Here is a 14,345-nt window from a genome sequence, read left to right as displayed (position 1 = left end):
CATACTGGGACTGAATACTCAGTACTGGTCAGGATAGCTCAGAGTGGTAGCAACCAGCTCTGGCCATCACAATGTGCCTCTGCAACTACTGGAAAGGCTGAGCTGCTCTGGGGGGCATATACAGAAGATTATGATGATAAAAAAATAAATAAATCCCCGAGTCTTGGAAAGGATGAGTCCAAATGGCTGATGGAAATAGCGGCATGTTTTCCAAGGCACACCTCTTGCCTCCCCATTTGGTGGCCACAGCTTGGCACACCCAAGAATTTGTCATGAGTCACCTTTTCTGTGGCCAGTAGCTTGGTTAGTTTGCTTGTTGTTGAGGGTTTTGGGGGTTGGGTGTTTTGGAGTTAGTCAGTTGGCTTGTTTGGGGTTTGTTTGTTTTGTTTGTTTGTGGGGTTTTGGTTGTGGTTTATTATTATATTTCCCTCTTTTCCTTGCATTTATGGAAATTCTTGTTGTGCACATGCTTCCTCACTGAGAACTGTGCTGGGTACTCTCAGGATGATTTGGGAATATCACAGGGCTTATGGAGAAAGCTTGCCCTGCAGGCATGGGGCCTTACTGACCTCCTCCAGCCATGATAACCTGTCCTCTCTCATCCCCTCCCCTTGGACATGCTCAGCCTTTCCCCAGGAGGAGGAAGCCTGTTGTTTGTGCAGCTACTGGCAGGAGCAGCCAGGTGGTTTTGGGGAACAGCTGGATCCCACTGGCTGTTTGCAGATGCGCCAGTCCAGCTTGTGGTGTTTTGCAGTGACATTGGACAGCCAGAGTTGTGGGGTGATCCTGCCAAGGATGGGGTTTTGCTGAGCACAATTTGCTCTCTAGAAAGCACTGGAGCAAAGAAGGGCTGTTCTGGGACAGTTATGTGCCCTGCACTAGGAAGATGCTGTTGTCTCTCTGTCAGTGGCAGAAACTTTCATGCCACCCAAGGCATTTGCCAGTGATACAGGCAAGGTTTTAAGTACACAAGAAAGCTCTTGTGATTTCTCTTTTGTATATACTGTCTGATGTGCCTTTGTGCAGCAGGAAATTGAAGACACTTGGCTGAGCACAAAATTGATGCACACTACTTAGCATCTGGCTTATGCAGAAGAGTAGTTTCTCCATCAGTTCCTTTTACCAAAAAAATTAAACATTTAAAAAAGTTAAGTAGATAAATGTTTCAAGGAAAACCAGAATAAGATGTGAGAGGAAGAAGTTATGAGGAAGAGGAAAGTGTTCAAATATATCCATGGAAATAAAACAGTCTGGGGTTACCAGCAAAAAAATAAAGCAAATGTGCTGGATTTCATAGCTGGTTTGAATATCATCACCTCAAATCTGCCTCACAGTGATCATCTAGATTGTCACCAGCAGCAAAGTCTGAACCTGAGGTGTGCCATTAAATGCAAAATCTGGGAAACTCTGTTTCTAAAATTGTTTTCCTTGCCATGCTCTCATCTCCACAGGAGGCTTTATATATAAAGTAATTATTTTTTAAACCAGCAGGGGATGCTACCTGGTAAGGGTCCCTGTCCCAGACAGGCAAGTGGTGGGATACACTCCCCTTTTGCTGGAGGAAGGCAATGGGTGCCTAGCAGGAAGTGGGCACCTGCATGCAGGGGACCTTCTTGGCAGGGCCTCCACTTCCTAGACTGCGCTCTACCTAGCAGAACAGTTGATCAAGCATCTGCATCTACTGAGACCTCCCTGCTGGGACTGAAATAGCTCTGGGACCACTGATGTGAGAGGTGAGAACAGAAGAATCTTAACAAAAAAACCACTTCCACACCCCCACACCCCCCCAGCCCCAAACGTATACCTAGAGCAGTGCTGCTGTATTTGAGCTCCTCTCTGCCTTCTTCCAGGGCTGGGACCACCGCAGACCACTATCCCTCCAGGAGGCAGGAGGAGAGATCCACCCTTGCTGCTCTCTTCCTACCAAAAATATCACCTGCTCTTCCCAAAGGGACAAAATCCACCATTTGCATCCAGCCAGCTGGTAAAAGAGAAAAATTCCAGGTATGTTATTAAAGTCAATAATAAAGTAAAGTAAATAATTCTTATTGCCAGAAACATGCACCAGCAGTGGCAAAGATCTCAGTGCTGGTGAAGGACCATGGCTGGTGGGTGTGCTCCTCCTGAGCACTGAGTTCATCCTGCCCCTGGGCGCAGGGTGGCATGGTGGGTGTTGGGGGCTGTCTGGCAGCAGGGACTGGGAGCCAGCACCTAAGGACATGCTGAATTCATATCAAGTCTGATATGGACAGTGCTCAGGATATGAAAGGAAGCATCCCTGAAGTGGTAAAATAAGGTCTTAATTCTTCATGGTTACTGAGTTGCCATTGTGAGAGCAGAAAGGCATTAAATACCAGCCACATTCTTCCAGTCTTCAGAAGAATAGCAAGGGAAGGAAGTCAGTAGCAGTGAAAGATCTAATGATTTAGAATAATTAAATGATAGCTTAGACAAGAATCTCTTCCTTCCCAAAGATCACTCCTGATCTTCTGTCTGCCCTGCCTGTGGTGCCTGGTGAGCAATTGTCTGTTGCTGCCTCTCTGCTGTGAAACCAGATGAGGTTATGCAGTCTCCTTCCTTCCTCCATGCAGAGCTTTTCTCAGAACAAATTACTGAATAACCTTTGGGACAGGCATAAGTGTAAATGTGATAAGTTAAGCAGGTTGTGAAATACCTGTGGAGCTGTGTGACCCATATGGGATGTGTGAGATGGTGCCCAACCCTTCTGAGATGTGATGTCTCTGTGGTGGAGACATGATGTGGAATCTCTCTGCTGGGGCATTGAGAAAACATGGTCCTTCAGTCCCTTGTTGGTGCAATGTGACTGTTGGTGGAAATGTGGTGTTTCTGGAGCCCATTTTTATACAGCAGTGTAGGGCAACAGTTAAACAAGTGACTGTGTGCTGTGGCACTCGCCAAGGGTGAGAAATCTACAGTCTTGCTGTTGCAATTTTGAGGCTGGTAAAAGTCAGGCTTGAAATATCTGTACCAATTTTTTACTGAACAGAAGCAGGGAGCCTGGCTTGAAAGCCAAAGGCTGGAAAGTCAGAAGTATGAAGTGTTCGTCCTGGTAGAAAAGTATCAGCAGATTGAAGTGAAGACAGAGTTTTGAAGGTAATATAGCTGCTGACAGACTGCAGACAGGGCTTCTGATGGACAGGGTTGCATATGTTGCAGCCTTTTAGCACCTTTGAGGATGAGGAGTGCATGGTGTCAGACTCTGTCCCACACAGGACAGCTTATTCTTTTGGAATGACTCAGTGTTTCTCCGCCTGCAGTCGTAAACTGAGATGTATAGGAATGCCTCTATGTCAAGCTCATGAAAATGAGCCACCCTGATTTTCACTTCCCCAGAAGTGCCCTCTTTTTCTGTCTTTGATGAAAGCATCTTTGATGTATGTCACAGTTTTTTGGTGGCAGCTTTCACACTTTCCTCTTCCCACACTTGACATTCAGCTGAACTCTCATTTTTTGGTCAGCTGCTCTCATTCAGTACTTGGCAGCAGGGTTCAGTTAAAGTGTGGCACCAACAGCAAATGGAAATCCCCAAGGAGGAAAACTGGTATGAGACATTACCAGACCCCTGTGAGCAACAGCATGAAAGTTAGAGGGAAAGTTGTTTGTGTTCCTACTCCCTGTGTCCTGCCTGTGCAGCTACCTCCAGCATGCTGCCGCAGCTCCACTCATGCTTTCAAGTGATCTGCTTTTGTAACAAGTCCTCTCAGTGCATGGGAAGGGTGCCAAACTGCTGGCATCCATATCTGTCATCAGTTCATACAATAAAAATTAATAAAACGTAGGAGATGCCAGTGCAAGATATTTGTGCCTACCTGTGTCCTGCAGCTGCCAGTGGGGGCAGAATGCAGTCATGCATGGTGGGAGATACCTGCCTCCTCATCTCCTGGAAAGCATGAGGCTGATGTTGTCCACGCTTGGCTCTAGAGAAATCTGGGAAGTCTGGAAGACTTCTGGAAGCCATTGTCTGGGCAAATGGCTGCTAGAGGAAGGGGTGCTCCTTAGAACGAGACAACTTAGCAGAGTCTGCTCAGAAATGCTTTGTGTGTAGGCAGCTTTGTACCTCCTCCACCCATTTAATTAGTGGTTTCTGGAGGAGAAGTAGTTTTTTTTCTATGTATCTAAAATAGCAGTTTAGTTTGTGCAGAGCTTTCACCTCTAAGCAGCTCACACCCATGTTGTTAAGTCTGGAGGTCCAGAAAAAACACACTACCCATTGAGTATTGTCCCAAATTGCTGTGCTCTCAGCACACAAATCTCATACCGGGGGAAATCTTAAAGGTGTGCTTAGCCTTATTTGGGAGCAGTCCATCAAATTAAAGTCACAAAGGTGAATATGTTACTTCAGAGATGCAGGAGGCCCAGCAGCTCGCAGGGCTGGGCAAGGGAGAGGGTGAGCACTGCTGCAGCTGGGGCAATGCTGCACCCTGAGCTGAGCTGGGAGGAGACTCCCATCTCTGCATGCACAGCACCAGGCCTTGCTGCTTTGATCTCTTCAAAGAAAATGTAAGGTCAAAGGGTGGAAAAAACCAACCTCCTTAAAAGGTTTTATTTGTGACTAGAGCCTCTGCTACCCCCCCTCCCCATTGTGCAGTGAGCAAAGGCCAAGTCCTATGCTTAGCTTCTTGTGATGACAGAGCAGATTTCCCCCTTTCTGCCTAAATCTCTGGGAAGCACAGTGAGAAGCCTGCAACCCCTTGAGAAGGTGTCAGGGCTTTGCTGTTGTCCTGTGCAGGTGGCATGGGCTTTTCTGGGCAGTGGGAGGGCTCTTCTCAAGTTGCCTGCAGCAACTTGAGGTCTCTCTTTACAGGGTTTCTTCCTTTTGGCATGTGCCTTGAGTAGGAGGAGGTGCAACGGCTGAGCTGCACGTGGGCCTGTAAGACCATAGAGGTGGCAGCAGGGTTTGGCCCAGCACATGCGAATGACAGCCCAGGCCAGGGTCAGGAAACATGGGTGGAGGTATGTGCCTTGTACGTCCCATCCTGAGGTATGTGGGTGCTGTCTGAGCATCAACACAAAGGGGCTCACTAGTGGTTTTTACCTACTGAGCTTGTTGTGGGTAAGTGCATTGCAGGGTGACAGGCACTGTTCTCCCTTTTCAAATCCCAGTCTCCATTGCAGCTCATACCCTGTGTCCTTAGCTTGGACAGCTGGGGGGTGAGCTGTCCCTTTTGGGGACAGGCAGTAAAGCAGATCCCATACCACCCAGTTCCCCACCTTTCCATGTAACTCATTAAGAGACTGCACTCTGTGCCAGTAACATGACTTTATTTCGACTGGATGCATTGAACAACTGGCTGCCACTTTCTTTAGACAGTCCTTTACTTTATAAGGTTGAATAGTACCCTAATAGTCCTTATTCCCATCACCTGTCCCCCAGGTCTTTGGACAGTAGCTTTCATGCCATTTGCCTCCAGTGCTCTTGATGTAAAGATTTTCCCCAGTACAGGCAATTGCAATTTCTTCTGACTTTGTATTGCGATTGATGACCATTTTGTAGCTGTTGTGTGTGGTGCTGTAGACTTGTCTAAAGCAGACAAAATCTATCTCTGATACTCTGATTGTACATTGTTAACAACCAAAAACCAAGACGTTAGTGACTTATGAAATATCCTCCTTTCTTTTTCTGTGGTTTCATTTTTACTTTTTTTTCTTTTTTGATATTTGGAGTAACCTCTGTTTCTTTGTCACAGCTACAGCTGCGTAAAAACTGATCTGAGGTGGGGAGAAGGGGCAGAAATCCCTTGTACCCCGAGCTGTACTTGGTTTGGGTTTTCTGGGGGGCAAAAGAAAGGACAATTTTTGCAGGGGAAATCTATCTTTTTACTCAAATGTGCACAGGCAGAAAATTACCAGTGGCAGCCTAGATCATTATCTCAGGATCCGGACTGCCATGGAAGTCTGAATCAGGGCTAATTTTCATGTACCTTTCATCTTTCTCTTTAGCAGAAGAGCTCTCTGTCCCACTCCCCAAAAAAGCAAGTGTGAAAACCTGCTGTTGAGTCCCAATTGAACATAGCAAGTATAAAACGTGTGCTGCATGTGTTTTGCCTTAATGTGTTATACATGGGAGCTGAATTTCAGCTTCTTCAGTGGCTTCATATTTGGATTTTGTTAGCTTGGGAGATGCTTCCTTAAATTCCTTGTTGACAAAATAGTAACAAATAGCATCCAGGCAGCAGTTGGTGTTTGCGAGGACTGAGGCGAGGTGAACAAAATTGTTCACTCTCTGTATTGAAGAGCAGTTGGAGTTGGTGGAGTCCATTATAAAGCGAAGGAGGTGCCCAAGGTAAAGAGGCAAAAAGCATATGATGAACACAGCCATGTTTGCAGACACGATGTAGACAGCCTTCCTTACTGACTTTTCCTTGTGACAGTTTTCATTCCTCTTTCTCATGAGTTCTGCAATGACTTGTATGGAGCAGTAGCTTAGGATGATCAGTGGTATGAAAAACCCCACGATAATAGCGCACAGGGTGATCACTGAGGGCTCAGCAGAAGATTTTTCAAAGCACAGTTCATCTTGTACTCGGTCCTCTAGCTTTTTAATAAGAGACACCACAAAGATGATGACTATCCAGAGAAATCCAGAGGCAAAAGCTGCCTTCAGTGGTGATCTCAGTTCCTTGGCTTTCAAAGGGTACTTGATGGCAACATACCTATCAGCTGCTATGACAGTGACAATACCAATGCTCATTAAGCGGTTTATGAAGTAGCCACCTTCCAGAACCAGGCACCATCGACCTACCTTCAGCTGATGGAACTGGGATAAAGTTTTAAAAGGCAAAGTAAAGAGCAACAGGCAGTCAGCAGCAGCCAAGTTGACCATGTATACTCTGGTTTCTGTCCATTTGCTGAGTTTGCAGCAGAACACCCACAATGCCAAGACGTTCAGCAAAATGCCCAAGAGCAAAACTGGGGTGTAAATACACAGCTGGACCAGTGGAAAGCTTTCATAGGCTGTGACACTGCAAGTGCTGAGGTTCATTTTGGGAGAATTAAGAGGCACAGTTCCTGCAAAAGCAGATTAAACCTTTTAGAAGCTAGACTCTGGAGTGAATCTGTGATTAATTCAGATAGCTCAGGGCTTTACCACGAGTGAAAACGAGACTGTGGAGATGACTTTGTAGCACAAAGCTGTCTGTGTGGCACCAAGTAGGAAGGGAGGGAGAGGGACACAAGTCCGGTCAGTTCTGGAGGAGAGAACATTCTCTCCACCACACCATGTTCTCACTGGGTGCCATGCAGGAATGGCTGCTCGTAGAGGGCATCAGGGGAAAATGCTTGGGCTTCTGTTTTCAGCCAGACTTAGATCAGGCAGAAGCAGGTATCCCACAGCTAGAAGCAGGTATCTCACAGTTAGAAGCAGGTATCCCACAGCTAAAGGTATGTGAGCTGTTACAACCCATTTGGAAATGGAAAGGGGATGCTTAAACCCAGCTTTCATCCCTTTCCTTCTAGCAGTGCTAAGGAGAAGCCAGCCAGCATCCTTACAACTCAAAATGCTCCTGGAGATGTACTGCAAAAGGACAGCTGTCCTGTCTTTTGGTCCTGAGCTGTCTCTGTATTTCTCATTAGCGATAAAAGCAATTATTAGTACATCTCTCATTATTTTTGGCTGCCGTTGGTTCCTATGCTCAGTGATAGCATTTAGTGGTCTGCAGCAAGGATTGGAGTACCAGGGATACATCCTGCCTTTTAAGGATTTTGAACATGGGACTTTGTCTCAGAAGAATTAGAGCAGTGTGCCACATTCCAAGACAAAAAAACCCCACCAATGTCATGGCAAGAAAAGTGATCAGCAGCCACCTAAAATAGAGAGATGAGCTGAATCTGGTCACTTGGGTGGTGTTATCTGCCTGGATCCAAAGGCAGTATTACTGTTTGTCCTTCTGCTTTGGAGGAGTTACGATAGGCATATATTCCAGGCGCAAATGTTCATGGACAGTAAAGACCCAGGAGGTCTGACATGTCTCAGGATTTTCCCTGCAAGGGGAACATGGCTCTATGGGTACATCTTCCCAGGGCTCAAAAGCATCCCGAGCGAGCAAACCATAGGGCAGTGCTGCAGCATCTATGTGCAGCTGCAGCTCTCAGCTGGCTTTGAAAATTGTACTGCTGAGGAATCATGCCAGGAAACCTCTTCAGAGGTGAGGGAATGTGCTACAGCTGATATGTATAGCATCCCTGTGCTGTGGACACAAGGAATGAGTTAGGAGACCAGAAGAAATAAGCATAGGTCATCTGAGCTGACGGGGAGATGTAGCAGAGGCTGAGACGGCCCTTAAGCATTCAAAACCTGCCTAATGTGACCAGTATCAAAATAGGCCTTTGAAAATACATAGTCTCCAACCTCCTCTCAGTTTCTCCATGACCATTTTGGTGTCCCACTGTGGCTGGGGAAAGGTAGTGCCTTGCAGAGCTCAAATAACCAGGTCAGCAAATAGGCAGGAAGAATTACCTGCTCAGTCGGTGTCCTCGGTGAGAGTGAATGTTCCTCCAGACCAGCTGTGGTGGGGCATGCATGCACAATGAGCCCTCCTAGCACTGCTCCTGGCTTGTGGCTGACGAGAAGTCCTGTGATGACCACCTGCTAGCAGCTGTGGCACCAGCAATGCTGGTGAAGGAAGCACCACCACCCCTCCTCAACGCATTTTTCTGGGGTTGAGCTTCCTCTGTCACCACTGGCGTGGCTTGTACCACCCTCCCTTGACTGAGGAGCAAGCAATAGCCCTGCAGTGAGGTGAAATGCTCCTCTGCCATGTGGCCCTGCAGCAGTTCCTCTGGCGATGGAATGGCTTTGGGTTTTTCCTTTGATTTACTGGCCAGTGCCTCCTGTCTCATTGGGCAATGTCCATTGACCTTCCTACCTAACAGGCTGTGCACATTGCTTGGAGGGAAACCATTGCTTTAGAGGGTCCTGAGGTCTTCTCCTGGCCTTCTAGGCTGCCACTCCTGCTGGTGCTGGAGCAGGGACTGGCTGAGTCCCAAGACAGAGCAGCCCCAGCAGGCCCCCAGTCCCATTCACAGAGCTCTTGGAAACATGAGGGCTGTGGTTCTCAGACAGTTTTGTGATTATTCTAACTGAGTTTCACTCTGATTCATGGTAATTATCTTGATATCCATACTTCTCATCAGCCAGCAATTCTGTGAGAACGTGACACCGTGACCCTGTGACCTTCTGACTTTGTCACTGCTCTGCTGTTGCAGGTGCCTCCTGGCCAGTAGCTCCTCCTTGGCTGTCCGTTGCAACCGACTACAAGGAGAAGTTAGACAAGTTGGTCAACAAGCTCAAGGGTCCGTGTTGTGAGGACCTTGAATTGCTGTCTTGGGCAAACACATTTCCCCTTCATGCTTTCCAGGTCATCTCAGAGGAGTTTCAGGAGTATTTCTACATTATTTATGGATTACAAACCAGCCTTTGAGATTAATTCCTTGCCAATATATAGTCAGTATAGAGCTTAGCTTAAATACTTCTGAATTTCCAGGGACTACTTTTGCCTTTCTTGTGACTGCTTCTTGGTCTATGTTTATAGGTACTGGCTTATTAGTCCATCTGACTCGTTGATCCCCAGCCACCATAATTTTAATGTCATGGTCCTTGTTTTCAGACAGCTCCTGGTCATCCAGCTCCTGGCTTGTGATACTTCTGCCACTGTACACAAAATACTTCACAAAATACTTCATCATCCTCAAGTGTTGTCCACATGCTTCTATTTTCTATCTCAAGGCAATCATTATTGGTATTAACCATGAGCAGTTAAAATGAAGCCTGTAGGAAGCTCAGCTGATAGCATCTCTCCAGTGTGATACTTCTTATCCATAACTTGGTGCCTGTTAAAATGAAACCTGTAGGGAGCTCAGCTGATATCATCTCTCCAGTGTGATACTTCTTATCCATAGCTTGGTGCTATGGTGAACAGACAAGGGCAGCTCCATCTCCCATCAGCCCAGTGAGGCTTCAAGGGAGGGACAAACCCAATCACGAGGGACAAAGAAGCTGGCTGTGATCAGCAAGTTCACCAGGGTGTGTCAGAGCAACTCAGCACTAGCTACCAGTAGGTGAAGAAGAATGAAGTGTTATCTGTGGATAACTTACATGTCTTTTGGTGTAACCCTCAGGTCCCTCTCTGATTCCTGGGCATCACTGGGTCAGGATCCTCATGCGTCTCTACCTCGGCTCCCCATCAGCCACCTTCTAGGCTCTTGCAGCTGCTTACGGCTGCCTTCTTCCATCCAGTTGCAGTTTTTCTTACCTCTGTCATGGACCAATGATGCTAACTCGGTATTTCCCCTGCCTCTGCATTTTTCAGCCTGTCTCAGCCCTGAGAATGCTGTCACCACGTGGTGCAGTGCAGGTGACACTCATGCTGTTTTTCTCACTTCCTTGCAGGCAGCTCTGGTGGGGCACTCTGGGGGACCAGTGTCTGTACAACCAGTGTTACTGCTGACAGTGTGCTCCAAAGGACCTTTAGTGACCCCCCTGCCTACCACACCTTGGCTGGAAAGGTCCTTTTCTTAGTGCAGGAAGGTGAGGCAAAATACTCCTGTAAGGTGAAGCACCACTTCACTTTTGCCTTTCTATTTGTTCCCTCCCATCAAATGTTATTCAGACACGCTGCAAAACTGTGTGTTTTTCATGTATGAGCATGGTAGAGCTATTACTGGCCAGGCTCTTTTTCTTCTTCCTCTGCCCTGGAGAAGAGACTGTGTTTAGTGCTCCCTGACCCTTGATCCTGGTTCGGCTGACTTATTTAAAAGCCTTATTGCTGGTGTGAGATTTCATGTGCTGATTCCTTTAAAGTTCTGGACTTCTCAGCTTTTTTCTCATTACTGAAAGCTGTAACAAAGTGATATGGTGGTTTTCAGGAAACATCTGGACAGTTTTGTTGTTTTTATCAGCAGCAGTACTGGGTAATCTCACTTCTTTGCTTGTAATTTTTGTATGTGGGAAGCTTTTCATATCTAATGGAAGAATTTGATAAGACTCATGTAATTCTTATACTTCTTGATCTCTAAGACTCATTTCTGTTCAGCAGAATTGTTTTTCCATCCCTTGTAAGCTCTTCCTGATGTCCTGCTTGAGATTGTTTCCCAGCCAAAGCAAGCCCTTCTCCTGAGGTTATCCTGTTCTCCTGGTACAGATTGCTACTAGACAAGATAGCTCAGAACACAGGTGATGCTTGCCATGCAGGCTGACAGGGCAGGATAAGGGAGAATGGGCTGATAGGGATGCTAAACTTCCTACTCTCTGAGGAGAGTTAACTGCAGCATATTTGTTGACAGCTGCAAGAGTGACAACACTCACATCTCCCTAAGCAATTAATGGTTTTTAAGATCAGGCACTATTATCTCATATCTTTTCCTGTCTTTGAAAATAGACTTTAAAAGGCAGAATGAGGGCCAAAAAACAGTGTGCAATATAGACATGGCCCTTTTGCTCTGCTTGTGCTGAAATACCAGTAATGCCAGAGCATAAACAATATATCAATGAAGAAAATTAGGACATAAATGATCGATGGAATGACCTGAACAGTTTCATCCATTTTTCTGCTGCAGTTGCTCCCTGCAGCTTCCATCATGCTGGGACCTCTGCTTAAGTATTGACACAAAGCAGGTGGAGCTAACAGCTGGATGGGTAGTACCTGCTGTGCTGAGAATAGCCTTTCCCTGTGTTGTTTGTCCAATGTCTAGACAGTGGTTTCAGCATATGGTCTGTAGACACTAGAAGGTGACAGGCCACCTGTAGGAGAACTATTTGTAAGTCATCACTAAATAAATTAGCAGAATATGGGTTTGCATTCCCTGGAGGAATATTTTAGGGATTTAAAAGTCAGAAGACACTGAAAGTCAAGGATGTGAAGCCAACCAAGGTACAGCTATCACATGCATTTAAAAAAACATCTTCCCATGCTGACTTTAAGTTACTGAAGTGACTGTGTCATAAAACATTAGATGCAAATAAATGTGCCCTGGCACTCCCTCTCAGCCCCAGTTTCTCTATGGGTCGCTTCCTTCCTGAGCCCTCCCTTTGTGGCTTAACTTTTTTTAGCTGCTCTGCTGTCACTTGCCTGTGGGGTAGGAGAATTTGTGGTGCATAATGAGCAAGTACAGATATTATAGAGGAATTTGGTACCTTGGAAGTCTGACATTAAAACTTACACCTGGTCTGTGATCCAGCTAAGATAGATTAAGACTCTCTGTATAATGCATGGAAAGAAATCTGTCAAAATGGGTAGAGGAGAGCTGTTGAACCCTCACTGTGCGCTGTCCAAGCAGCTGGAAGGAAAAAATCCCCCACAAATTCAAATCAATGATTCTTTATACAGAGCAATGCTGAGAACCCCTCAGCTGTTTCTGCTTTCTCTGCAGAAGGGCCTTACACACCCCACTGTCACCAAACCTGCCTTGAAAACAGTTCATGGATGGTGAGGGAGGGATCAGGGCTGAATCTCTTTTGTTGTTCACTGCTGTTTTCTGGGCATCAACACTCCTGCAGTGTGAGGCTGTGACAACTCAAGCAGATGCAATCACCTCTCACCAGAGAGGAAAACCATTGAAGTTTGGACCCCATTGAAGTACAACAGCAGACCTGTCACCAGGGCTTGTGGTAGTTGGTTGGGTGAAATCAGATCTTTGCAGCTTTCTACTTGATGTTCATAATGCTCAGGGTCTATTCTGTGATCCACAATGCTTTGCCTAGCTCAGTTTTTCCATGCAGTAATGGCTTTATTTATACCCCAAATTATTTTAGTCTCTCAAATGCCAGGACATTGCCACAAGCTAATACAAGTGTTACATGGCAAGAATGGAGCAACATATTTATGCTGCTGTCTGACTCCTGTGGTTTACTCCATGCACAGTAGAGCTGCATCCTGGTAATAGTTGCAAGCTTTGAAATTATATAGGTTGGCAGGAAACTGCCATGGCACAAGCAAATTCTTTGATGCAAGCAGCACAGATGTAACAGGTTTGGCAGGGGCTTTTTCTTGTTTTTAAGTTACCACAAGTATTACAGTACTAGAAGGGGATTTGTGTATTGCTGTCAGGGTGCTCCATTTCCTATGTTCAGCTGCATGATATGTACAAATAAGCTGATGCATGAAATATTGGTCTTATCATTGGTTCCACATACCACGTGGCTCTCCCTCTTGACCATGAGATGCCTGGAGCTGCAATACAACTATCCAAGAAAGCAGTCAGAGCTGGAGTCACTGAGAACAGAAATACAATATTCAAGTTAATATCAGACCCCTTGGAGGGGGTTGCCCCTTTTTGTAGGTGTGCCTGTACCTCTAATGCTTGCAAATACTGTAGGTGGTCCCATTCCCTCTGCCTTGAAACTTCAGCACCTGGTGTTGTGGTGTTTATGTCATGTGGTTTTATATCATGACTTGATCTGTGCGTGGCTGTGACTCTTGGTTTTGGCTCATCTTGGACCTCCTTGTTATGCAAGTGGGGAACAGAGAAGGAAATTCCTGGAATTCCTTGGCTGCAAAGTAATAGCAAAATGCATCCAAACAGCAGTTAGAATTCACCAAGCATGAACAGATCTCCAGAGAGGCTCTAACTTTCGAGAGTAAGGAATGAGCTTCAGCAACATCCACTGCTAACCACAAGAGCAGTGTGATGTAGAAAGGTGAAAAACATATGATGAATACACACAGATTCACAGAAACAATGTGGATTGCTTTCTGGACTAACTTTGTATCATGAGGGCTCGTGGCCAACTTCTTTTTGAGACATTTGATAACTTGTATTGAGCAAAACATCACAATCCCTAAGGAAATAAAATACCCAAAGGTGATGGAGAGTAACAATGAATAATTAAGTTCAGTAGATTGCTTCTGAAAGCAGAATTGTTCTTTTCTACCATAAAATTTTGAATGCAAGTAGGAATAAATTATCATTATTATCCAAAGAAACATGCAGATAGAAGCCGATTTCAGTGGGGATCGAAGAATCTTTGCTTTTAGAGGGAACTTGATTGCAACATATCGATCAATCGCGATCAGGGTGATGATAAGGATGCTCATAGGCATGTTTGTAAAATATATGTTGCTTATAGTTAAGCACAGCTTGTCCATGGGTTGATTATATTTCTTAAAATATAATTGGAAAGGCAGGGCAAAGAGCAGGAAAGTGTCTGCGACCATGAGGTTGATCATGTACACCCTGGTCTCAGTCCACCTCTTGAGTTTCCAGCAGAAAACCCAGAAGGCAATCATGTTCAGTGGGATTCCCAAAGAGAGCACTGGGATGTAGATGATCTGTTGAAGCAGCATGACACCATTCTCCAGCACTTTGTCATCTTTGGTGCAGTTCTCCAT

General features: G+C 45.8%; 2 protein-coding genes across 2 annotated transcripts; both read right to left on the bottom strand.

Annotated features, from left to right (window-relative positions):
- Positions 1–6,067: 6,067 nt before the first annotated feature.
- LOC104395403 (G-protein coupled receptor 35-like) lies at positions 6,068–7,003 on the bottom strand. The gene has a single exon (XM_010005094.1). The coding sequence runs from the start codon at positions 7,001–7,003 to the stop codon at positions 6,068–6,070; it is 936 nt and encodes a 311-aa protein (XP_010003396.1).
- A 2,202-nt stretch (positions 7,004–9,205) lies between these two features.
- LOC104395402 (G-protein coupled receptor 35-like) lies at positions 9,206–14,345 on the bottom strand. The gene is made up of 2 exons (XM_010005093.1): positions 13,986–14,345; positions 9,206–9,271 (listed from the first exon to the last, which is right to left on the bottom strand). The coding sequence occupies exons 1-2, from the start codon at positions 14,343–14,345 to the stop codon at positions 9,206–9,208; spliced, it is 426 nt and encodes a 141-aa protein (XP_010003395.1).

Source organism: Chaetura pelagica, unplaced genomic scaffold (genome assembly GCF_000747805.2).
Source record: "Chaetura pelagica isolate M959 unplaced genomic scaffold, ChaPel_1.0 scaffold219, whole genome shotgun sequence".
NCBI lineage: Eukaryota > Metazoa > Chordata > Aves > Apodiformes > Apodidae > Chaetura > Chaetura pelagica.
The sequence above is the reverse complement of the archived record's forward strand: the minus strand, read 5'-3'. Positions and strand labels throughout refer to the sequence as shown.

What these genes read in the sequence shown, in the direction of transcription:
- LOC104395402 (XM_010005093.1), bottom strand. Translation starts at nt 14,345, where the DNA reads ATGGAGAACTGCACCAAAGATGACAAAGTGCTGGAGAATGGTGTCATG. An exon ending in CAATCAAGTTCCCTCTAAAA is followed by an intron (nt 9,272 to 13,985) that starts GCAAAGATTCTT and finishes TTCTCCTTGTAG; the next exon opens with TCGGTTGCAACGGACAGCCA.
- LOC104395403 (XM_010005094.1), bottom strand. Translation starts at nt 7,003, where the DNA reads ATGAACCTCAGCACTTGCAGTGTCACAGCCTATGAAAGCTTTCCACTG.